Below are 24,055 nucleotides of genomic sequence, written 5' to 3'. Positions count from 1 at the left end.
AGAGCCCTCCAGAAAAGCCAGTCCCTTCCTCCAGTCTCCATTCTGATTGGTCAGTACACACCACCACCCCTGGCAAGAACTTACATACCAAAACCCAGGAACAAACATACCCACATACACACAGCACCCTTATAAACACATGTGCTCACACACATACACACCCTACCCAAGGACAGCCCAGACACGGGCATCTCCCTCCCATCCCACCTGCTATTGCCCCATCCTCCATCCACCTGCCCAAGGACTGCCCGTCAGGTCCCAGGTGTCCACCTCGCTTACCCGCTTTCCAAGTGGTCCAGGGGGTCCGTTCTCCCCAGTGGGACCAGGGGATCCCTATGGAGGGAAGAATAGGGGTGGGTGGCTGTTTAGCCTCCAGCCAAGGGACCCCTCAGGAGTGGGGCAAAGAGGAGGGGAAACAGGTCTGAAGGCTTGGGCTCAGTGGTGGGGGGAGGGGTCCCTGGTCACTCACAGGCTGTCCTGGCTCGCCGTCCTCTCCGCGGTCACCCTTTGCACCATCCTGGCCCTACAGGATGAATCAAAGTCAGAGGGGGCCCCTGACCTGGCTGGCATCACCCCCAAAACTGCTGATCCTCCCATCCCCCTGCCCACCGTGCTATACCCCCAGCTTCCCACACCCAAGCCCCTGAGCCACACAGAGGCCCTCTATATGAGCCCACCCTCTGCCCTTTCCTCTCCCTGGGTAGGACTCACCCGAGGGCCACCTTCTCCAGGAGGGCCAGGGTCACCAGGAAAACCAACAGGACCCTAATGCAGAGGGAGACCAAAGATGAGGGTCACAGCCCCCTAAGCCCACCCAGAGCCAACACAGACCCCCATGGGCATATGCCACACTCTCCCTCTCTACACGTAGTGCCCACCTGCACCACCCTGGGAAGAGGATCTTCTGGACTCCTCTTACCCCTCATGTACTGCATGCCTTCTAATGCTTTCAGGGTATTAACAAGAGGGCAGCTCTCATTTTCTCTCTCTGGATCCTAGATGCCATACATCCCTCCCAGGAGACCCCATTCCCAGAGCCTTCCTCCCAGGTGTCTCCCACTCTTGGGCTCCCCACGCTCCAAGTCTTCACACTCACAAACACCCATATTCCCAGGTCCCCCATTCACAGGGCCCTCCTTTCAGCCTCACCCCCAACTCACAGGGTTCCCTTTGGGGCCATCATCGCCTGTGGGGCCCTTAGGCCCTGGTGGTCCCGCCTCTCCTGGCTGCCCCGACTCTCCTTTCTCTCCACGCTCCCCACGTGGACCCTGGAGGACAAGTAGAGGGTACAGATGGTCCCAAAGGGGTCTTGAAGATCAAGGATGTAGCCTCTGCTTCCAAAACACCTTTAGCCTCCCCCGAGTTCCCTCTGTGACAGTGGGATACACACAAAAAGTCACCCCTCTTCCCTTCAAAGAAAGTGTGGCAGGGCTCACTCAGACCCGGAACCAGGCCTAGCAGACAGCGGCCATGAGCACAGATTTCTGGGCTACAGAGGAGTTCCAGCTCAAGGTCATGGGAAAAGTGGGTGGGGCTGAGAGGGGTGAAGGGGATTGGGGAGCAGGGCCTCAGAGCTGTCACTCACCTTGACACCTGGCTCGCCCTGGACCCCTGGAGATCCTGACTCTCCTGGCTCCCCCTGCAAGGAGATTGGGGTCAAAAACCTCCTTCCCCTCCAAAAATCCTGATATTCTCCACACCTCATTCTCTTTTGCCCCCGTAGCCAAAATTGGCAGAAGTCCACCCCTCATTGCCCAATACCAGTCCATTCACCCCCTTCCCAGTTACCTTCTCTCCGGGGGGACCCAGGTTGCCAACACCTCCTGGGGGACCTTGTGGACCCTGGAAGAGGAACAGAAATAGGGATCGTTGCTTGGGCGAGGAGGTGCCCTTCCAGGGGCAGAGCCTGGATGAGGGCCCCAAGGTCACAAGGTCATAGCAGTGAGAGTGGGAGGCCTTCCCCGGGGCCTGTGGCACCTGAGAGGAGACTAGAGTTGATAGTCTAGGGAAAGGGAGGCAGAGGACTGGCCACAGTGATCTGAAGGGACAAGGGGCCGAGAGGACTCACATCAGCTCCATTGGGTCCAGCTGGGCCTCGAGGTCCTGGGGGGCCAGGTGGTCCCTGGGGAGAAACAGATACACCAGAGATGGGGAAGGGAAGTGGGAGAAAGAGAGGGATGGACGCACACATGAATGGCAGAAGGCTGGGCCAGGCAGAGGTCCTGGGCAGAGGCGGGGCGGGGAGGGGCAGCCAGGCCAGGGAGCAGCACGCAGGGAGCAGTGGGGTGAGCAGTGGGGTGTTGGGGTGGGGGCTTGATGGGGAGGGAGGGTGACTAGCAGGTGGGGCTGGGTCAGTAGGAGTCACACATCATCATTGGGGTCACACTCACCAGAGGGCCCACATCTCCTGTTTCTCCCTTCTCGCCTGAGGGGCCTGGCAAACCCTGTGCAGGTATACACAGCACAGACCCAGGTGACCAACCCTCCCCAGGCAGATGGGCCCCCCAGGTCCCTCCCCCTCAGATCCACATGCCTGACCCCAGTCCTCTGCCCCCATCTCCCCAGTCCTCATCAACAAGGGGCTGGCAGGGGGCTGGGGCAGCCCCATCCTGACCCCACCTCTCAGCCCCTGTCTTCACCCTGCAGCTCACCTGTAAGCCAATGGGTCCTGGGGGCCCATTGAATCCTCTGGTTCCTTCATCGCCTTTGGCTCCAAAGTGTCCCTGGGGTCCCCGAGCTCCTGGCTCCCCATCTGCCCCCTGAGGTCGGGGGAGGGCAGGGACAAGGATACAGAGATGGTCATGGGTCAGGTGTTCTCTATCCACAAACCCCACATGGAGCTGGGCACCAGGCTCAGAGGCCCCCACTCCCACCCCCAACACCACGGGCAGAGGGCAGACTAGGGGCTGCTGGGGCCTCTGGCGGGGCAGACGGGCCATCAGTCACTCACCGCTGCTCCGGGCTGCCCCACAGGACCAATGGGTCCAGGAGGTCCAGGAGGGCCCTGGGGGAGAAAGCAGAGTCAGAGATACCAGGACAGGGGGAGACCAGGTGGGGATGAGGTTAAAGGCCAAAGGTCAAAAGTCAAAGGTCATGGACACTTACGTGTTCACCCTTGTTCCCTTTAGTGCCCTTCTGTCCAGGGTCGCCCACCTCACCCTGGGAGGAGAAGGCAGATGAGATATTAGAGAGAGGAGATGGGAGAGTGGGGAGAGTAATAAGACAGGGACTAGGGCCACGCCCATCTCCATTTCCACGACCTCATCTGGAGAAAAGATTGGGTCCGGGTCTGTGGGCTCCCTCACCTTGTCGCCATCCTCTCCTGCCACGCCCGGGGGCCCAGCAGGACCAGGAAGCCCCACAGGACCCTGCACCCCATCGCGGCCAGTTGGACCAATGGGGCCCTTCTCACCCTGCAGGGAATGAAGAAAGGAGACATGACCTGGAGACACTGCTCACCCTCAAACAGCCCCACGGGGAACCCTCCATAACCCATCAGCTCACAGACCCCTCCCCAGTGTCTCTCCCGAGGGCCCCCACACTCACCGGGACACCTTTCTCTCCTGCTGCTCCAGGGGGACCCTGCGGTCCTGGGCGCCCTGGGGGGCCAATGGGTCCCCCCAGTCCTGCTGCACCTCGCTCCCCAGGGGAGCCCTGAGACAGGAGATGGAGTCAGACCCCCAAGGAGAATACCACAGCCCACCCACACCAGAGGACCCCTGACCATGGTTCCCAACCCAAAATCAGATACATTATGACTGATCCTAGACTCCTTCTCTCCAGTTCCACAGCCCCGCCTAGATCCAGATGCCACTCTTCATCCTTCCTAACCAACCCCTTTCCTGGTTCCTCCCCACTGCCCCCCAGGGACCCCAGACTCACTGCAGGGCCAGGGGGACCAGCCGGACCTTCATTTCCCTTCAAACCGGGTCCACCCTATGAAACAGAGATTTGGGGCAACAGACGCGAGGTGGGAAGGTGGGACATCACAGGAATGGGGTCCAGGAGACACGCAGGGAAAAATGAGGGTCAGGGAGGGGAGACAGGCTCAGAGAGACGGAAGTAGCAGTGATGCCAGGATGCACTGTGACTTGTCACAGGCAGTCGGGTTGGGGTCACACTCACAGCAGTGCCCGGGAGGCCTCTCTCTCCTGGGAAGCCCCTCAGACCAGCGGGACCATCCTTCCCTGGGGCCCCAGGGGGACCGGGGTCACCCTAAAAGGAAAGGAAAGGTGATGAGCCATAGCCATGTTCCCAAATGGGGCAGAGAGATCTCCAGCCCCCCTCAAATCCCCAAATACTTGTTCCCTTCAGCACCCCAACCCTGGTCCCCCAAGTTCCCTCTGCCCAGCCCCTTACTGACCTTTGTTCCTTCCTTTCCAGCTGTTCCAGTCAGTCCCTGCTCTCCAGGGGGTCCTGGGGGGCCTGGGTGACCTCTCTCCCCCATGGGCCCGGTTTCTCCTGCTGCTCCCTGGGAAAGAGGCAGAGAGACTCCAATCTCAGACCCTTCGCCCCACTGTCTGCCCTCTTTGGCCACCCTAAAATACCTCTCTAGAACCCCTTTCTCTTTGCCCCAAAGCTACTGGGAAATTCCCCAGGACTCTCAGAGGCCACTGCTCTGGTTTTTAGTCCCCAGTGTGGAGTAACTACACCACATTGTGTCCCCAGTGGAGAAGTGCCTCTTCTCCAAGATGCGAGAAGATGAGGAACAGACTGAAGTTTGGGATCCCTGCTCCAAATCCCAGCCCCCCAGCACTTGCCCCAGCCCCGGGGGGTGAGATCAGGCAACACAGGGGCACGGGCATGTGATTGGGAAAAGGGAGAAGAGGGACCGACAGGCTAACTCCAGGGTCTGGGGTCCGCTCTCTCCAGGGGGCAGACATACCTGAGGTCCCACCACCCCGGGGGGGCCAGGGGGGCCAGTCTTCCCTTGGAAACCCTGAGAGAGGAAGAGAGGAGAGAGCAGTCAGAACACGGTCAGGCACGGACACCATGGGATGGATCCCCAGGTTCCTGGAGGAAGACAGGGTCCTTGGCCGTGGGTCTGAGCAGCCGCAGGATGCTCTCCACTCCTCCAGGAGAACCTCCCCAGCGGGCCTTCCAGACAGCTCTGGAGTTTGAGGGTCTGAGGGGGCCAGGGCATCACTTACCACTTCTCCTCTCTGGCCTGGGTGTCCTGGCAGCCCGTCCTTCCCAGGGGGACCCTGGAAGGGGTTCAGAGGTCAGGTGATCTCTAGGCTGGGAAGGGGGATGGGGAAGAAGGACTCACAGAACCAAGGTGGGTCAGAGGTCAGCTTACCGGAGGTCCTTTGGGGCCAGGAAATCCATTGGGGCCCTGAGGCCCAGGGAGACCCTAGAGACAGAGCTGGGTTGAGTCAGGAGAATGGGGAGGGGTGCTGGGCAGGGACACAGCTTCCTCCCTGGGGTGAGAGGGAGCTGGCCCCACTCGGGCTCCTTGGGGAACACTGGGAATGGGAGACTCAGGCGACACTCACCCTCTCTCCAGCGGGCCCATGGGGGCCATCACCACCTGATGTTCCCTGGGGGGGAAACAGAGTCAGAGAGTGAGAGCAGCTGTGTTCTAGCCATTTCCAAGGTCAGAGGATCTGAGGGGGAGCCGGGCTAAGGGGCAGATGGTGGATGGAGCCCCGCTAAGACCACTAACCTTAGCTCCAGACTTCCCAGTGGCGCCTCGGGGTCCCCGCTGACCCCGTGGACCCTAGAGAGAGGGGAGAGGAGTTGTCAGAAAAACCCAAACACACCTCTTTGGATCTTAAGCCACATGTCTCTCCCCACTGCACTCACCGTGGGGCCCCGCTCTCCCCGAGGCCCTGATTTCCCCGACAGGCCCTAGTGGGAATGAAGCAGAGACAACACATCACCAAGAGCGTGACTCCCCACGGAGCCACTCCTCCCTCCACACCCTCTCCCTCCCTCCCAGCTTACCCGGGCTCCCTTTTCTCCACCGGCTCCAGGAAAACCAGGAAATCCCAGGGACCCCTGGTGAGGAAGGAGAAGGAGAAAAATTAAGAAGTCATGAAATGAAAGGCCTTAGAAAGAGCCCAGTGGGGTCAGGAGAGGTGACGGAGGCAGTGGTCTGGGAGACCTGGGCTCTGCCAATAACTAGGTGGCCTTGGACAAACCCCTGCTGCTCTCTGGGCCTCTGTTCCCGCATCTGTAGAATGAGGGTGGGCTAAATTCTCTCTAGGGTCCCCTGCTGCTATCAGTCTGTACTTCCTGGAATCAGGGCTCAGGGAAGGGAAAAGGAGGAGGGGCACAAGTGGGATGTAGCATCACCTTGGGACCCTGGCGTCCGGGGTAGCCAGGCAGACCAGGAACGCCCAGCTTGCCCTGTGGAGGGACAGGGAGCAATGAGGAGCAAGAGAAACCCAGATACCACTCCATCCCTGGAGACCCCAGCCCTCCGAGATGGGAGCCCCCACCCAGCAACGCTCCCCACAAAACCTCCAGCCCCTGGCCCCTCATCTCCCGCCCCATGGGCTGCCCGGCTTTTGTAATCTCTCCTTCCTGAGAGTGGATTTTCCCTGACTCTAGTGCTGGGATCTTGCCTCCCCCGTGTCTGGAGACTGAAGTCTGCAGCTCCGTCAAGTCCTTCCGGGGCTGTGATCTAGCCCTGCCTACATGTCCACCTAGCACAGGCTCCTGCTCCACCAAGACCAGTCCCCTTGCAGGCCTCCACACACCACGCTCGGGACCGCCTCTGCCCCTCTGCTCGTGCTCTGCACCACCCCATGCATGCACCCCTGAGGCAGCTGTGGAGCGAGGTTGGGAGCAGGGATTCTGCAGCCTGACTGCCTGGGCTCAAATCCTGGCTCTGCCCCTCACTGGCTGTGTGATGACAAGCATCTTAACCTCCTGGTGCCTCTGCAAAACCTCTGCAAAAGAGGACTGTAATAGTGCCTGCCCCCAGGACGGACAGGACAAGTTAGCACAGTGCCTGCTCACGGTGAGCACCCGGTGAGTTAGCACTCACCTCCTCCTTGACTCTCTCCCTTCTCGGAACTCCTGCTGCTCTGAGTCCAGACACATTTTCACCCTGCCTTGCCCCTACAGTTATCCTATGATGGCCTCAATGCCTTGTCCCCACCTCTATGCTATGTAAACTCTTCATGACAGGGACTTTTCCTTCTTATACATGCCTCCTCAACCCATCAGTGTCCAGGAAGTTCCATATAAAGAGAGGGGCATAATTAATGCATGGTCATCTTCAATTGACTCGCGGACTCCAGCTGTCGGCACCCCACACCACCCTGATCCCAGGGCCCAGGCCCTCCTCCCCTCCACGTGCCTAGAGCATGCAAGCACAGATCCCTCATCCCCCGTCACCTTCTCGCCCATGAGCCCAGGAGGCCCAGGGTCTCCAGTGGGTCCAGTGCGTCCCTTCGGCCCCTCGGGACCATCCTCTCCCCTGGAACCAGGGACGCCAACCTCGCCCTGGGTGAGAGGATTGGAGAGGTGAATGTCTGGGACTGGGGGTGGGGGCTGGGCCCCAAGAGAAGAGGTGGACCCCACTGAATGGGGTTGGGAGGGGTCCCAGAAGCTATTGCAGACAGGGAACCTCACAGGGGCAGGGAGAGCATTGTGATTCGAGGGCTCGTGGGACACAGACTGTGGGGTTGTCATCCTGCTGGGATCAGGCTCTAAATGGAACAGAGCACTGGAGATGGGGAGTCCAGGGTACAAAGGAATAGGCTGGTAACTGGGGGCTCCAGAGTGGAGGATCTTAGGACTCAGAGTTGGGGGCCAGTGTGGGGGTTTCTACTCACCCTGTCGCCTTTCACGCCCACGTCACCTTTGAACCCAGGAAAGCCATCCTCGCCCTGAGAAAGATGGGGTGAGAGGACACCATAGATGGTGGAGGGTGGGGGGTTAGAATGGCAGATTTCAGAGAACATGGGTGGAAGGGTGGATTTCAGGAGCTGGAGGGCAGCGTGGGGCAGGCTGGCAGAAAGGAAGTGCGGAAAAGAGATGGGCGGACGGGTTGGTGTGGGGCAGGATGGAGTGCTGGGAAGTTGGGGGCACATTGCTCACCTTTTCACCCTTATGACCCTTCAGACCCCGAATTCCATCCACACCCTAGAATTAGAGCGGGACAGAGACAGAGAGATGAGGGATGGAGGTTGGGTTGGAAGGACGAGCTCCTAAGACAGCAGCCAGCTCCCCGAACCACAGTCCTTTATCTCCCAGCCTGGTGGTCTGTTACCTTGACACCTCGAGGTCCTGGGTATCCTAAAGGACCCTGAGGTCCTGATGGACCCTGGAAAAAGAAAGAGAGGCATCTATAAAGGGGTCTCAGGGTGTCGCTGTGGGGGCCTCAGAAGTGGGAGAAATGGAAGTGACAACCCTGGAGTGGGGACAGGGTTACAAGGCATGGGACTGAGAAGACAAGGAAATCCCAAGGGCTTCGAGGCCCCAGGGTCTGGCTGCGACTCCTTCAGGGGGTGAAAGGAGGCATAGAAGATCTCACCTGGTTTCCTTTGGTGCCAGGAGGACCTTCCTTCCCGGGGTGACCCTGGGGTAGGTGAAGGAGAATGTCACCACTGGCCCCTGTCACCTCCCCTGTACCCCTCCCTAGGCTTCTTCAACCCAAATTCTCCCTGTGACCTAATGAAGCTGACTGACCATGGGCAGGACCACCAGTGACCTCCCTGTGCGAGGGACACACGGTTTGGATAGTCACTGACAGCGCTTGGAGGTCATTCACTGGGGGTAGGGTCAAGGTGAATTTGGATTAAGAGGTGGGAGGCCACTCACCGGGGGTCCATCTGAGCCAGGCATGCCAGGGAGCCCTGGTTTCCCTTGAGGACCCTGCAGGCAGACGAGGAGGTTCAGGGTCACCAGAGGGGTCAGGTCTGAACACGGCTAAAGTTCCAGTCAGACATTTAGGGCCTTCTCTACACCCACCCCTTGGCACATTCCCTGTCCCCCAGATCACTTAGTCACTTACCTTCTCTCCATGAGGGCCAATGGCACCCTGAGGCCCGGGGAGGCCCTACACACAAGGAGAGAGAAGTCACAGGGGCCCCACAGGGGTGGGCCACTCTCCTCTCCAACAAGCATCCCCCATTCAGAGCATGAGCAGTAAAGGCTTGAGACCCTTAATTTCCTGTCCCCATCCAGGGTCTGACCCACTGTGCAAGCCCAGGGGAAGTCACTAAAGTTGGGGAGGGGGTAGACAGGACCACTCACCTGGGTCCCAGGAGTGCCCTGTTGTCCAGGAGGTCCTGGCTCTCCCTGGGGTCCCTAGAAACAGGCACCAGACATGGGTCAGAAGGAGATGAGAGATGGTAACAAACAGGGTGGAGACTGAGTTCCAGAAGGGACAGCCAAGAGGGCAGGAACCAGAAGCAGGCAGGGGCCAAAGGCGTGCCAAAGGGAACAGGACCCTGACAGGGACCTCGGGGGCTAAAGATCGGGTAGGGTCTCCATGCCCATCACTCACCAAGCTCCCTTTGGGACCATGGGGACCATCCATGCCTCGGACTCCCTGAAAGATGAGAGGGGCGTGAGCAGGCTGGAAGGGGGACTGGGGCCCTGGAGGGACCTGTGGTTTCTGAGAGACCCCGCCATTCCAGAGGGTGGGACAGGACAGGGCAGACGCACATCAGTCAGACCTCCAGTTCATCCCAAACCTAAACAAGCATAGCTGGCCCAGATCCGCAGGGCGTGGGTCTGTGGGTCTGTGGGTTTGTGGGTTTTTGTTTTGTTTTTCTTGAGGATGTTTTTTGTTTTTGTTTTTGTTTTTTTCGGCTGTGCTCAGAGCCTTTGGTGCACTGCACCATATGGCCCTGCAAGGGCACCTGGAGGTGAAGGCTGAAGGGGGGTTACATGGGGGCCAGGGAGGGGAGAACTGAAAGTAGGGGAGGAGGGAGGCAGTTAGGAAGGGTAGAGAGTTGGAGAGGGCAGGGGGTAAGGTCAGGGTCAGAAGTCACTTACCGGGGGTCCAGGAATACCAGGTGGGCCTTTGGGGCCAAGAAGACCTCGAGGTCCCTGCATTCAGGTGAGGGGAAGATTTAGCAGCAAGGGTGAGAGAAAATGTGTCTCTTTCGTGCCAGTGTCCCTCCTCCGGCATCCCCAGAGCCCCCCTCGGTAACCCGGTGGACACTCACCGACTCTCCAGGCAGCCCCCGAGGCCCAATCTCCCCATCGTCTCCCTGGAGGAGGAAGACAAGGTGAAGCAGCCTCGTCTTCCACACCTCTCCCATACTGAGCCCCTGCCCTGGCCACAACACTTACACGCTCTCCATCCTCACCAGGGGGCCCCGGAAGACCCTGGGCACCAGTATCACCCTGGAAAATGGGCGAACAGTAAGAGGGACCTCAGAGCCCCCAATATGGGCAGACACTGACCCTCTTCAATTAACCAACCAATTTCATCCCTTGAGCCCCTGCTGGGACCCTCAGCCTCCTTCCCTTGCCTTGAGATCCCTACCTCCCTCCCCTCCACAGAAGACCTATCCCTCACCAAATACCCTACCCCCCAATATACTCACCCTGTGTCCCTTCTCTCCAGGTAGCCCCGGGAGTCCATCAAAACCTCGGTCACCCTAGGGGGAAAGAGGCACCCAAATGAGGTCCTGGCCCTTTTCCCACCCACCCCTCCCTACTGTGTCCTGTGAAGAGGGGCTGCTTCATGGGGGAAACTGGGGAACTTGGTCACGCCCAGAGAATGAATGAGCCCAGGTGGAGCTGGGAGCTACAGGCATCAGAGTGGAGCCCAAGCCCGTTACCTTCACTCCAGGTTCTCCAGGCATCCCTCGGGCTCCATCCGCACCCGCTCGGCCCTGGAGGTGCAAGGGAAGTGTCAGAGCAAGCAGCGGCACAGTCCTCCACGCTCCATGCCTCGTCTCCCACCCACACCCACCCTACCCCCTAGTCACTCACCCTTCGCCCAGCCTTGCCGGGAGGACCTGTGAGACCCTGAGGTCCTCTCGGGCCCTGGTGAGGGAGAGGCAGGGGTGGGGTTAATGGGCATAGACAGAGGGGGAGACACTGGGCTGGGGATCAGATGGGTGGGAGTATCACCTGAGGTCCTAAGTCTCCAGATTCTCCTTTCAGACCAGGGCTCCCAGGTTGTCCCTGTAAGAAAGAGAGGGTGGCTATGTTGAAGGACACACCCACAGTGACCTCAAAGCCCTCCCTAAAAGAAGTGAAGTAACTTTCAAATTGGTCCCTTTACAGAACTATCCATACCCCCACACACAAATAAAGGATCCCCTACCCCAACACCCCACTCACTCACCAAGGGTCCTGGGCGGCCTGTATATCCCATGGGACCAGGGGGTCCACGGAGCGCCAGCTAGGGAAGCAGGGGCAACAGCAGAGCTGAGGAAGAGGCAGCAGCAGAACACAAACACCCAACCCCAGGACACCCTCCAAATTCGCCCTTCCACCTCTAATCCTCATTCCACTGCCCTATATTCTCTCCAACCTCCCTCTGAGCCCCAAACCAATCCAGACGTCCCCTGCCCTACATTCACTCCAACCTGCCCTTCCAACCCCTCCTAGAGTCTTCCTTTCCCACCATACCCCTCCCTCTACCGAGATCCCCTCCAGCCCTACTCACCCGTGCCTGCTGCAGAATCGCCTGGGCCTGAGCCTCCTGGGCCGCCACCACAGGGCCCTTGTCACCCCCACCACTGCCAAACCGGAACTGAGGGGCAAGGAGAGAAGGCCCAGGTTCTCTTCCAGGAAATCCATGTGACCCTCCCAGCCAGAGGGTTCATCCAGCATTTCTGCCCCATCTCCCAAGTTCTGGGACAAACCCCACCCCCACCCACCCACCCCCCTGCCCTCCTCCAGTGTCTCCCATGAGAAGTTTTCAGATGATCACTTAAGAGGTTTTCAGAAATTCAATTCCTGTCCTCCTCCCCACCTCTCTAGCCTCTTCCTCCCAAAAGATTCTCCTTTGGCTCTAGACCCCCTGAAATACAGGCTTTTTGCCTGGTTCTAGAAGATCCATGTTTGGTTCTAGGTCATCTAACGAGGCCCTAGTCCTCCACCCCAAAGATCAATCTCTTTGGGTTGATGGTATTTAGAGACCTCCTTAGCTTTCCTGACCTTCTGGTTCTTGGTGACACAACACAATTCCCCTGCCCTCCCATCAGCCCATTCCAAAGCCCAGAAGACAACTCACTGGGAGCATGAGGGATGTGCCGGGAGGGCCAGGGGCCCCATCCGATCCAGGGAGCCCTGCTCGGCCAGGGGGGCCCTAGAGTAAGAAGAGAATGAGAAGGATAGGGTGACAGATAGGGGGATGTTAGGGTCCTGGCATCATTTTGAAACCCTCCTCAACAGAATAAATGTAGACTTCCCTAGATCTTTCCTGAACCACCCCATCCCCTACCTCCATGGAGAATAAGGGTGAGACACCAGACTCCTCCGTTCCCTAACCAGAGTTTGCCCTCCTGTCTGGGTTCTGGGGAGCACAACAGCCCCTTATTCATTAATCAGTCAGCTAATGAGAAATTACTGAGCATGATACCCCCAGTGGGAACTAGTGGCTCCTCTGCAGTGCCCCCCCCCATAGGACATTGCCATACCCTCTCGCCAGGGTCTCCAACTGGGCCTGGGTTGCCCTGGATGCCAGGTGGACCAGTCAATCCCTGAAGAACAAAAGAAGAGGGAGTCAGGTTTGGGTGCTCAGATAGAAGAGGGGCCTGTGGCTGAGGGGTGGTCTCTACAGAAGAGATCTGGGGATCTGGGAAGCTTTGATTGGAAGGATGCTCCTGAGTTCTGAGAAGGAGGCCCGGGCACATGTGGGGAAAGCACAGATGAGTGTGTAGGAAAGGTCTCTGAGAAAAGAATGGAGGCTAATGGGTCACAGCTAGAACTCACCGCAGGGCCTTCTGGGCCAGGGGGCCCCTCCACTAGCATACCCTATGGAGTCAAAGGTTAAAAGTCAGAGACTACAGGGCTAGCACCCCTGCTTCTTCCCTTCTTCCCACCACCCTCAGCCCAGTGACCAGTGTGACTTACAGGTTCCAGCACTGCGGGCTCCCCTTTCTCTCCCTTCAGCCCCCGGGGTCCACGGGCAGTCTGAGAGAGACACACATGTAACCCCCAGTGGGGCCCGTGAGCAGCCAGAACACCAAGACTACCCCATCCCAACTCCCACCTTCATTCTCAGGTCCTCTGGAGACTTTTCTGACCCTATCACCAAATCCCCCAGCCCTCCCCCAAGACTCCCTCTTCAGAGATCTCCCAGGCCTGCCAAGGAGACCTCAGGGCTCCCCACCCTCCCACTTTCCAGGCCCACTTCAGCAAACACAACCTCCTCATCTCCCTGAGAACCTCCTTCAGGAAGGTCCCTGCACCCTTTCTGGGATTCCAAACCCCCCAACCTTCCCAAACCATCTTCTGGAGGACCCCAACCTATCCTTCAAACTCCCTCTGACCCTAGAGAACCTTAGAACCTTAAGAAATCTTCAACTTCCTTACCCTTACCCCAACCCACCAAATAAGACTCTAAAATTGTGGATAGATTTTTATTTGGGTTTGTGGGGAGGGCATGGATCCATATGAGAATCTGATGTAATCTATGGAGTCTTTCTCAAGAAAAGGAAAAGTATAAGTGCTTATGCACAGAATTTTACTTAGAATTTCAAGGGGTTCACAAGTTAAAAACTCCCCAGAGATTAAACATCCCCACTTTAAGTAGATTTAGAGGGTAGTCCCCACTGATATCCCAAACTCAGATCTCATAACTGGTTTTTGGAAAACTACAGCTCTTGGGCTCAGCTACTTAAGCCCCAGAGCAAACCCCCACAAGTTCTCCTACTTCCTCTCCCAGCAAGGATGCTACACCCTCCCTCTGGCCCTCATTTATACTCCAAGCCCACCAGTTCCCTCTCTTCCACACTTCCACTCAGATGCCTACCCCCAACTCTAGGGCCAGAACCAAGATAAGGACAGGGAGAATGGAGGACATTCACCATCACCCCCAGCTCTCTCAACAAAGATCCTCTGAATGCCCCCTCCACCACCATCCTGACCAAACAGTAATGATCAATTTCCAAATTCTCCCATATTCCAGATCAACCCCAAATTTCCAGAAAGCAGCTTAAGGGAAAGGCAGCAGAGGGTCAAGCATGGCAATATTAGAGAAGAGAGATGTGGGATGAGGCAGGAGAGTAGAGGAGACAGCTCCAACTGCAAGGCAGGCAAAAGATGAAATGGAGTAGACAGGAAATATCCCAGCTGACAGGGAGTGGTTGAAGACATGGGAGACTATTAAGGGAGACAGAACAAAGGAACAAACACTTGGAAGCAAGAATGATACCAAGGCCAAGAAAAATTAAACACGGCCAAGATGGCTAGAAAATGAACCGGACAAACAGGAAGTGGTTGGACAGACAGGAAGCAGCCAAGGAAAGAGGATCCAGGAAGTGGACCTTCAACAACAACATGGCTACCATGACCAAGAGAGAGAAGAAATTCACAAAACAGACAGAAAGTGACTCCTTGGAAAGGAGATTATGACAATGAAAGGCAATTCTTCCAGAAAACACAAACATCAAGGCTAGTACACAGGAAGTGGCCATGATAAACATCTAGGCCCACAATGGAAAAGTTATGATTTGGATGACCTGCGACACACAGGAAAAGGCTTATTATCAAAGGAAATTATCACAAGACAGCATGAAAGACTAGAGCCAAAACACAAATAATAAGCCCCTTTCAGTCCAATCTGACACAGTCACCAAGATGGATGCCATGGCTGGAGAAGACAGGAAGGGACAGATAGGAAGTGGCCCATAGGTTAGAAAATGTGACATAGGACGTTAGATCATTTGGCAGCAACAGAGATAAGAAATTGTTTTGACAAAGAAGAAATGATGAAGACAGACTGAAAATGGACACAAGGTAGGGGCTTATTGACCAAAAGCTTTATTAAATCCAGCTTGATTGAGACAGGAAATGGCCAAGAAAGACAGGAAGTAACCATAGGATAAAAAAAAACAGATTACAATTACCCTAGGCAGAAGGATCCATAACGAGTCACAGGGTAAGAGATTTGGCAAAGGAAGGCAGGAAGTAATCTTTTCAAGCAACATATACATCTTATGTGAACAGAAAATGGCAAACCACCATTGGGAAGTAGCTCACAGCCAACAGACAATAATCAAAAACAACAGGAAGCGATTTTTGTAGCTCCCACTGGAAGTCAAGAATGGAAGAGGAGCTCCTTTCACTTACGGCTCCTGAGTGTGCTGTCTCCGCAGAGAGGGCAGGGCCAAGCTCCGTCTCCTCACGATAATCGTCCCCATAGCCATAGGTGTAATCGTAGTGCCCTGCTGGGGGCTCTGTGCCACCCTCCCCATATTCCTCTGTCAGGAACCTGTCGGCTGTGGAGGGGATCTGGAGATCTGTCTGCTCCTTCCCGGGGATGGGGAGGGAGAGGGGTAGATGGGGGCATTAGGGCTGACAGGAGGTTTTCCCTGGACCCCAGGGTGTGACAACTTCTAGCCCAAAGGATTCTGAGGGTAATCAGGACTGGAGTTTTTCTCCCAAGAAGAGCGAGGGGAGCAGTTGTATAGAAAGGAGATGGCCATCAAAGGCCCCAAATGAGGAGGGATGTCCAGAAAATGGGCCTGGTGGGAAGAAACAGTGGATAACAAGAAGGGTGGCCGGAGGGCTGGACAGAGTGGATGATCCAAGGACATAATGATAGACAAAGGAGCCCAGGGAATGACCAAAGAAATGGATGGAAAGACTGGGAGAAGAGAAAAAGTGACAGCATTGGACAGAAAGTGGCTCCTGAGAACAGAAATGTGACATAGAAAGTAAAACCATTTGGGCCGGCCCCGTGGCTTAGCGGTTAAGAGCGCGCGCTCCGCTGCTGGCGGCCCGGGTTCGGATCCTGGGCGCGCACCGACGCACCGCTTCTCCAGCCATGCTGAGGCCGTGTCCCACATACAGCAACTAGAAGGATGTGCAACTCTGACATACAACTATCTACTGGGGCTTTGGGGGAAAATAAATAAATAAATAAAATTAAAAAAAAAAAAAAAGTAAAACCATTTGACACCAACATGGGGAAGAGGTTACTCCAGAATCAAAGAATAATGGAAAGAGACATAGACACTGAAGAAAAATGGCTATAGTGAGAGAGACAAGCAGACCGATAGATCTGGAGTGGCCAGAAGACAGAGGCCATAAATGGATACGACAAAGAGCCCTCCGGCCCGAGGAGGGGCTGATTCATCAAGACGACAGGGGGCCAGGAGAATGGGTCATAGGTGCCCACTGCCCCCAGCTGGGGTGAGGGTGGGGGATGGAGTTACCTCTTCAAGGGGTGGCAAGGGGCTTGACTCCAGGATTCCTTCCTCTTCACCTGGGGTGGGGTCCTAACCCCAAGGGGAAGGGGGAGAAGAGCAGCGTGGGGTGAGAAGGAAGGAGAGAGGTTAGCGGGAAGGCAGGCAAAGCGGCACCTTGTGCCCCCTGAGGGCCGTGTCTGTCTGTGCTGGGGGGGTGGGGGAAATCTCAGATCTTGCAGCCCCTTTGGAGCAGGGGACGGTGGGGAGAGTGAATCTCCAAAGTCATAGATGTGTGGGGGCAGAGATCTGGATGCCCCAGCTCTACCTGTCGGTAACCGCTGCCTCTGGTCCTGGGGGGGCCCCGGGCAGTGAGGGGAGCTGCCTGCCGAGCTGGGCGTCGGGAGGGGGGAGGCTGGCCCCGTGCTGGGCCAGAACCTCCAATTCGAGAGGGCCTCTGGCCTGGTGAGGGGGATGCCTGCCGGGCCGCTGACCTCTTGGCAAGTGGGGTAGGCTTTCGGGGAGGGGTCCGACGCCCCCTGGGGGAAGGGGGAGGCCTGTGTCTGGGGCTCGGAGGCCGCTGCAGCAGAGAGACATGGGAGGGTGCAGTGAGGAAACTCCCATAATCTAAATATAAGGTGTCTCTCCCTACAGGTAGGAAGGGGAGGAAGGTGTCATAGGAGATGTTTGCAAGGGCTGGTGGGAGGAACAGGAGAAAGGAAGGGGTCCCTCAAATTTACCTGATAATCAGGGGTCGTCCCCGCAGTCATCACATCGTAATAGGGGGGCTCGTAGTCATAGTAGAGAGACTCAGTGGGCTGGGGTTGGGGATGGGGCAGGGAGAACAGGGAGGAGGGGGATGGAGAGGGTGGAGTGGGGGAGGGAGGGGGGAAGATGGTGTGGGAGTTGGGAAACAGGGTAGGTGTGGAGTTGGGAAATAGAGAGTTGGGGATGAAAGGAGAGAGATGGGGAGAGGGGGAAAGGGGGGATGGGTCCCGCATGTGGGACAGAAGCAGACATGATTAAGAGATTGACCCCCCCAACCTTCAGACCACCGACCCCAGATCATATCTGTCACCATAACAATCAGACTCCACCCAATCCAGAGTCTCCCTTCCCTTTCCCCCACTACAGCTCCTTGTCCTGCACGTCCGCGTGCAGGAGGCCAGAGACCCTGCCCCTACACTTCCACAGACCCACCACTCCTTTGGGATTCCCTCTGTCTCCTACTCTTTCCCCATTTCTCAGCTAGGTCTTACCATTTCAACTTCTTTCTCCCTGTTTCTGTCTCTCCCCTACTCTGCTCTCTCATCCTCCCCCCTCCCACCCTGGGCTCCCCACTCTCTCCCAATCTCTTAATTCAAGGAAGGGACGGGAAACCCAAAGACACAGTTCCAGGAAGACTGGCAGAGGAGGAGACACAAGGAGGGGACACAGCTCCCAGCCATGAATTCTTCATAATGACTCTTTTTATTTTTAAATGAAAATAAAAAGGTTGATGAATGAGGACTGGGAGGAGGGAGTGATGGGAATAGGGAGGTATGGTTGGGGAGGGACACTAGGGAGAAGGAACAGGGGCCCAAAATAGCACAGGGAGCTCTGGAACACTGGGAGAATTCCCCTGGGGAGATGTCTAGGTGTCTTCCCTCCCTGGGGTGTGCTGTGGTTTGGGGTTCACCCAGCTCCCTCACCTGTCGCTGGGGTTCCTGGTTTTGTGGCCTATGAAGTCTTGATGGTTGCTGCTTTGGGGACCTCTGGGTTCTGTGAGACTGTTGTTTCTGAGGCCTCTCCCTCCAACCCCCCTCACACTCCAGCTCCTTTTGTTCACAGGATTCATAGGCAGCTTGTACCCCTGGAACAATGACAAGCTCCTGGACATCACCCTGCAAAGACATGAGGAAGAAACACCAATGGAGGGAGGCAGAGAGGGCTTCAGAGAGAGACAAAGGGTATAGTCTGGGACAAAGAGTAGGAGGCCAATCCCAGGTAAAACCATAGGATGGCAGAAGGTCTTTATCAGCCCTCCCATGTGCACAGCCCTTTTCAGTTTTCAAAGGACTCTCTCATTCCTAATTCCATTGGACCTTCACAACAACTGGGAAACTTAGTAGAACAACGGTCATTATGCCCGTTTTTCAGATACATTCCATTCAGAAAAGCTCAAAGAGTCAATGACTGGCCCAAGGTCACTCGCAGTGGTAGAATCAGGACTAGAATTCAAGCCTTCCAACTCTAAATTCAACACTCTTTGCCTACCCCCGGCCCCTGTGGTGACATATGAGCATTTTCACAGGGGCTTCTGGAGACAGTGGCCCAGCCTTAGTTGCTTTGACCTTCCAATGGCAGTGATGATGAGAATTCTTGGGACCTCTAGAAAAGAGGGAGCACTTCTGAATTCCAATGGCATTTATTTGTGCCCACACATGATGCTTAGCCCACCCTGCCTTGTATTGTACTTTGGGGATATTGTTTCATCTCCAGAGCAGAACTGGGAGTTCCTTGGGATGACAGAGACCTTATATTACTCTTCTGTGTTCCCCTTGGCACTGAGCCAGCAGATATTCAGAAAATGTTGACTGGCTGGGTGAGTGGATGGACAGATGGATAGCTGGATAGATAGGTGGGTGGGTGGGTGGGTAAGTAAATAGGGGCTCAAATGCATGTCCTAATGGGAGGGTTTATGGAGGGTGAATGAATGAATGTAAGTAGATTGGTATAGTAGATAACTGGAGTAGATTGTTGGGTAGATAAATGGGAGGTACAGAGTAGACGGAAACAGATTGGTAGGTAGGTAGACAGACGGAAGTGAATGTGGATGAATGAATAGTTGAATGGGGAGTGGGTGGGTGAGGAGACGGGTAGGTGAACAGGTGGATGGATGCATGCATTCTTATACGCATGGGTAGATGGAGCGGGTGCGTGGATGGATGAGTGAAGACATGGATGGTTGGGTTAAAGAGGATGGATGGATGGAGGGACAAATTTATAGATGGATGGTTTGAAGGAGGAAGTGGCTGAGCAGGGGAAGGATGAGTAGGTGGGTAGATACAAACCTGAATGCTTGAGTAGGTGGGTGTGTAAATGGATGGATGGGTAAATGGATGGGTGAATGGATGGGGTGGGCAGATCAAGAGACTGGCTGAAGGGATGGATGGATGAATGAGTGGACTGATGAAGACTGAGTGACAGAATTAGTGGCTGTGGACAATCCCACCATATAAGTGGGCATCTAGTTCTCCTACAGAGAAAATTAGCCCCGAGGAGAGGAAATGGAAATATAAATTCATGAGAGGGAAAATGAAGGGCTAGGGCGTAAGAAGATGCAGTACTGGGGCCAGAAGAGGAGTGGACATAAGATATGAGACCAGAAATCACTCCCTTCTCTGATTGCTCTGGTTACCTCAAAGACTTCTTCATCCAGGATACGGGCACCAAAGATTATCACTCCATGGGTGTCCAACACTGGACGAGCACTTCGGGAGAGGGGCCGGGTGACTCGCTTCTTGCAGTCAACTATGAGGGTGACAGACTGGCCCTTCACAGCCACAGCCACATGGTGCCACCTGGTCACAGGAGGAGAGGTTCAGTCGTTGACTGAAAGAGGGAAAGTCAACAGGGCTGGGGAGAAGTTGATGGAAGGGTTGAAGCCAATGAATAATAGAAGTAATCAGAGCAGCGACCATTTATTAAGTGCTTACAATGCAGCAGGCACCATGCAATAATTTTCTCATTTGAGTCTCATGGTTCTATTATCCCTATTTTACAAACATAGAAACCGAGGCTCAGAAAAGTTAAGTAACTTCCCCAATGTACAGGCTAGTGCTACAGACAAGGATTTAAACTCTAAAGCCCAAACTCTGGGCTAGAAGTGACTGAAGCTTGGGCAGTGGGTAGGTGAGGTGTGGCCAAAAGGGTAGGCAAGGTTTCCTAGGTTGGGGAGTGGGGGTTCTGGGGCAGTGGCTAGAGGGGAGTTCCTGAAAGCATAGGCCAGGCAGACCAGAGGAACAAACTGACTTACTTGCCATCTGCTAGGCTGAGGCCTCGGAAGACGGGCTGAGCCGGGGGTTGAGGCCGTCCGGTCTGGTCCTCATACAGGAAGCGGACAGGTCGGCCAAGCTCCAGGCCCAGTTGTCGGACACCCTGAGCACTATAGAGAGTCAGGAGGGGAGCCTGGAGGCCAGGACGGGTTCGGATAACAGTCAGCAGAGAGAAGTCTTTGGGAAAACCTCCTGGAACCCAAGAGAGACATACACAGGTGAAGTGAGAGGCAAAAAGAGCCATAAACCCCTTTCCTTCTGGTGTCTGATCCCAGACCCCACCCCACGACCTCCCCGAGCTACTCTACCATGTCACCCATACCTGGGAAGAGCTGGCGGGTGGGTGCGCTGAGCTGGGCGGGTCGGGACACTCGGTAGGCCACATCAGCTGGACAGATGCCTCTTGCCCTCCGGACACCATCAGGGAGGGAGGGGAACCTCAGGGCCTGGAGTACATCCACAGGGGGTGTACCTGGGAGAGTCCATGAGGGTCAGGGGAAGGGACACACCCTCAGAAGGGCCTAGATAGGGGACCTTTGGCATCTAGAACTCAGCTTCCTGGGGCTCAAACTCCCTGGAAGGCAAAGGTCTCCTCTCCCTTACTTGCTCCTCAATGAGGCCTGAATGGAAGGGAAACCAGAGTCACCTGGAAAAGGGCAGTGTTGGCCCTGTGTTCAGCTCCATGCCCAACACTGTCCCTCTCCCTCCTAGTGTCTGTCTCCCTCATTCTTTCCCTATCTCTCTTTCAGCCCATGAATCTCTCTCTATTCTCTTAATATCTCTCTCAACTCTCCAACGGTCTCCCCTTCTCTCTCTCACTCTGTCTCTTCCTCTCTTTGTATCTGTTTGTCTTTCTGTCTCCCTGTCTCTTCTGCCTTTCTCCATTTCCCTCACACTCTGTCCATCTTTTCCTTTCCTTGTCTTTCTCCCGCTCTCTCACTCCCTTTACATATCTCTCAATCTCTGGCCTCTGTCCCGTGTCTTCAGCACAAACAACATCTGGGCAATCAATCATCCTGGGCACGGGAGATGCAGGGGGGCCACCAGGGAGGGAGCAGAGAGGCAGCTCTATGGAGTGGGGGCTTCAAGCTGCTGCAGTTCTCATGTTTAGGGGGGTGGGGACAACTCCGACCATGCAGAGGGAAAAAAAACAAGAAAGAGCCACCCCAGGAGCCTATGCCCCTGGCTTGGGAAATGGGCTGGGGGGCGAGGGGGGAGCCTGAATCTGCCACGCGGAGCCGGAGCAGGTCCAGGGCCCTGAGCCACACATCTGTGGATCCCATCAGAGTCCTCGCCCAAACCTGGGCAAGCTCCCTACACCTGGAACTTCGACCTGCCCCCCCACCCCACCACCTGGGATCTAAAGATTCAAGACCCGGGCCACCAGCCCTATCCACCTAGACCTCAGCTTCCTAGGGCTCAAACTCTTGGGAAGGCAAAGGTCACCTCTCCCTCACTTGCTCCCGGATACACATACTTCTCACACCATCGGCTCCAGATTGGAAAAATCCCAATGTTCCAGCAAAACTTTCACAGAAGCGTGGGGCAGGGCAGGGGCCAGAGCGATCAGGAGAGCAGAGCTGGGTGGGGTGGGTGAGGTGGGGCGGGCAGGCAGAGAAAAGGCCCTTTGAGTCCAGGAGCCGGGAAACCACGGCCTTGCCCCCCCCACCTCCCCGCCCCAGCCTGGCCCCCGCGTGTGGCAGCTCCGCAAACACCAACACACAAGGGCTGCTTTGAGAGACGAAGGGAGAGGGAGACAGAGACACAGAGACTCACAGAGACCCCAGGCCAAGGAGACCTCAGAGGCCCCCACCCTCCATCAAAGCCCAGGAGAGTACAGCTCCATCCTATAGACGACGTAGGCACAGGTCTGCCCACCCATCTTCCCACCTCAGGCCACATATGTACCCCACTGTCTCCGGCCACAATCTGCCCCACAGGCTCTCCACTGGTAGCCCCATCACCCTACCAACCACTCTACTACCTCTGACCCCCAAAATGCCCCCATTCTTTACTCTTATGAACACCACACTAACCCATTTCCCTATGGAGTCTCACCTTGACTCATTCTGTCCCCATATAAGAGACAGTCATCCCAGCCATCTCCCTGCCTGCATGCTGGAGGCTCCCTTTTCCCCTAAGAAAGACTCCTAGAGTCTACAGACACTGCACACTTCAATTTCTTGTCCTGAGCCTCACGCTCCTCACATCTTGGAAGTTCTTCCTTCTGTAATCTAATCTAAATCCTTTATGCTGCTATTTTGACCATTTTCTCTCCAGAGCAGAGAAGAAATGAATAATCAATTTATATGCAAATCAGCCTCCAGTGTTTCCAGAAGTAGGGGGCTTGCTCCAGCTTGCCTAGGACCCAGGTGCTCCCAGCCCCCTCCTCTCCAACATCAAATCCCCTTTCCTAGGAGTCAGGACTTCTGGATCCTGGGAAAAAGAAGGAAAAGATTGGGGTTGTGGACACCAGGGTCCCAGGGGAGCCTGGCTGGCCAGAGGGGGAGGGGTGGGGCAGGAATGCAAAGAGTTGGCTCCTGCCTCAGACACCTGATCCCGGCCTGTCCAGCAGCCGTCCTGTTGGCAGCCAGCCCCAGTGCTCCCCAGAGCCAGCCGCGTGGCAGCATCGAGGGCACAGGGAGGGGGGAAGGGGATCCTGTCAAGGAAGCCAATGGGACAAACAGTCCAGGTGTCCCTTCTTTCTCTACTTACTAGTCTCTGCTCTCACAGATGCTCCCCCCTCACTCCAGAGATATAGACAGAAAGCCCAGAGGACGTACACTCACCCCTCGCCCATCAACACCAGCATCTACTCTCCCACCCCAGCACTGGCTGGACCACACGGGCAGGCACTGGCCATCTTTGGCTCTCCCCAGGACCCCAGCATCCAGCTCCACTCATGACTCTCTAAGGTCAGCCTCCACTTTTCAGCCTTACCTGCCCTACCCCAGTCACTTCAAGGAGGGAAAGAGATCTTTCCTCTGGCTCCAAGGAACCCAGGTGTCCTGCCCTCTAGCCTGGACCCTTGATCCCCCAGATCCCCTTGTCAGACTCAGAAGCTCTGCCCCAGGCAGGCATCAGCTGTCCCCTGCCCAGGGAGTACTCAGAGCTCCAGCCTGACTCCGACGACCCGGGCGTCGGGACTCCTCTTACCTGCCCAGGCCGGGCCTGCGCTCAGCCCCAGCACCAGCGGTACGAGCAAGAGGAGGCGATGGCAGCGGCTGCACCGCTCCATGGCTGGCGACCAGAACGCCGGGTCCCAGGGACCCAGGGGCAGCCGGAGGCGCTGGACGCCCGGAGGCTAACAGGAGAGAGGGAGCAGGCTGTGAGCCTCCGACGCCCGGCCCGAAGGAGGTCAGAAGCTGTCGGGTGGCGACAGCTCTCAGCGGCCCAGCTCCATGTAGCCAGGCGCCGTCGGGGCTCCGGCGCTGCTCCCTGCTCGGTGGCCGCCGCTCCTGTTTGTCCGCGGCCACCCCGGCGGCCCAGGGCCCCCACCCCGCCCCCGCCCCCGGCCCAGCCCTCGCCTCCAGCCGCCCGCCCACAGCCACCGAGGGGAAACCCCACCCTCGATCACCACCTGGTCGGGAGGAGGTAGGGGGGGCGCGGAACGGGAACCCTCCCTCGCTGACCCTCGGACTGCTCTCCCTGGCTCCCCTGCAGGTACCCAATGGCTTGTACACTGGGACACTTTTTTCGGGAACCCCAATATCTCTTCCCCAGTCCCTTCCTTTTCTAGAA

General features: G+C 56.4%; 1 protein-coding gene across 2 annotated transcripts in view; it reads right to left on the bottom strand.

The window, feature by feature from the left end:
• The window catches only part of COL11A2 (collagen type XI alpha 2 chain), a 29,428-nt gene extending 5,672 nt beyond the window's left edge, over positions 1–23,756 (bottom strand). Inside the window, exons 1-54 of one of the 2 annotated variants that reach the window (XM_058554642.1) lie at positions 23,471–23,756; positions 20,637–20,786; positions 20,296–20,506; positions 19,678–19,840; positions 17,969–18,160; positions 17,018–17,095; positions 16,308–16,370; positions 15,220–15,399; positions 13,000–13,059; positions 12,859–12,900; positions 12,564–12,626; positions 12,158–12,232; positions 11,588–11,674; positions 11,264–11,320; positions 11,047–11,100; positions 10,906–10,959; positions 10,752–10,805; positions 10,515–10,568; positions 10,258–10,311; positions 10,131–10,175; positions 9,958–10,011; positions 9,464–9,508; positions 9,211–9,264; positions 8,969–9,013; positions 8,776–8,829; positions 8,489–8,533; positions 8,225–8,278; positions 8,053–8,097; positions 7,788–7,841; positions 7,348–7,455; positions 6,298–6,351; positions 5,947–6,000; positions 5,806–5,850; positions 5,666–5,719; positions 5,496–5,540; positions 5,300–5,353; positions 5,151–5,204; positions 4,886–4,939; positions 4,364–4,471; positions 4,126–4,215; positions 3,883–3,936; positions 3,547–3,654; positions 3,306–3,413; positions 3,106–3,159; positions 2,951–3,004; positions 2,652–2,759; positions 2,391–2,444; positions 2,069–2,122; positions 1,789–1,842; positions 1,586–1,639; positions 1,161–1,268; positions 712–765; positions 470–523; positions 280–333 (exon numbers count right to left, since the gene is read on the bottom strand). In XM_058554642.1, the coding sequence (XP_058410625.1) occupies positions 280–333; positions 470–523; positions 712–765; positions 1,161–1,268; positions 1,586–1,639; positions 1,789–1,842; positions 2,069–2,122; positions 2,391–2,444; positions 2,652–2,759; positions 2,951–3,004; positions 3,106–3,159; positions 3,306–3,413; positions 3,547–3,654; positions 3,883–3,936; positions 4,126–4,215; positions 4,364–4,471; positions 4,886–4,939; positions 5,151–5,204; positions 5,300–5,353; positions 5,496–5,540; positions 5,666–5,719; positions 5,806–5,850; positions 5,947–6,000; positions 6,298–6,351; positions 7,348–7,455; positions 7,788–7,841; positions 8,053–8,097; positions 8,225–8,278; positions 8,489–8,533; positions 8,776–8,829; positions 8,969–9,013; positions 9,211–9,264; positions 9,464–9,508; positions 9,958–10,011; positions 10,131–10,175; positions 10,258–10,311; positions 10,515–10,568; positions 10,752–10,805; positions 10,906–10,959; positions 11,047–11,100; positions 11,264–11,320; positions 11,588–11,674; positions 12,158–12,232; positions 12,564–12,626; positions 12,859–12,900; positions 13,000–13,059; positions 15,220–15,399; positions 16,308–16,370; positions 17,018–17,095; positions 17,969–18,160; positions 19,678–19,840; positions 20,296–20,506; positions 20,637–20,786; positions 23,471–23,552 (3,960 nt within the window). In that variant the 5' untranslated portion in view covers positions 23,553–23,756. The remainder of the gene's footprint in view (positions 1–279; positions 334–469; positions 524–711; positions 766–1,160; positions 1,269–1,585; positions 1,640–1,788; positions 1,843–2,068; positions 2,123–2,390; positions 2,445–2,651; positions 2,760–2,950; positions 3,005–3,105; positions 3,160–3,305; positions 3,414–3,546; positions 3,655–3,882; positions 3,937–4,125; positions 4,216–4,363; positions 4,472–4,885; positions 4,940–5,150; positions 5,205–5,299; positions 5,354–5,495; positions 5,541–5,665; positions 5,720–5,805; positions 5,851–5,946; positions 6,001–6,297; positions 6,352–7,347; positions 7,456–7,787; positions 7,842–8,052; positions 8,098–8,224; positions 8,279–8,488; positions 8,534–8,775; positions 8,830–8,968; positions 9,014–9,210; positions 9,265–9,463; positions 9,509–9,957; positions 10,012–10,130; positions 10,176–10,257; positions 10,312–10,514; positions 10,569–10,751; positions 10,806–10,905; positions 10,960–11,046; positions 11,101–11,263; positions 11,321–11,587; positions 11,675–12,157; positions 12,233–12,563; positions 12,627–12,858; positions 12,901–12,999; positions 13,060–15,219; positions 15,400–16,307; positions 16,371–17,017; positions 17,096–17,968; positions 18,161–19,677; positions 19,841–20,295; positions 20,507–20,636; positions 20,787–23,470) is intronic. The other variant, XM_058554643.1, reaches the window with a different exon arrangement.
• Positions 23,757–24,055: the final 299 nt, after the last annotated feature.

The sequence above is a fragment of the Diceros bicornis genome, chromosome 14 (assembly GCF_020826845.1).
Source record: "Diceros bicornis minor isolate mBicDic1 chromosome 14, mDicBic1.mat.cur, whole genome shotgun sequence".
Classification (NCBI taxonomy): Eukaryota; Metazoa; Chordata; class Mammalia; order Perissodactyla; family Rhinocerotidae; genus Diceros; species Diceros bicornis.
This window is presented reverse-complemented; position numbering and strand designations above follow the sequence as displayed.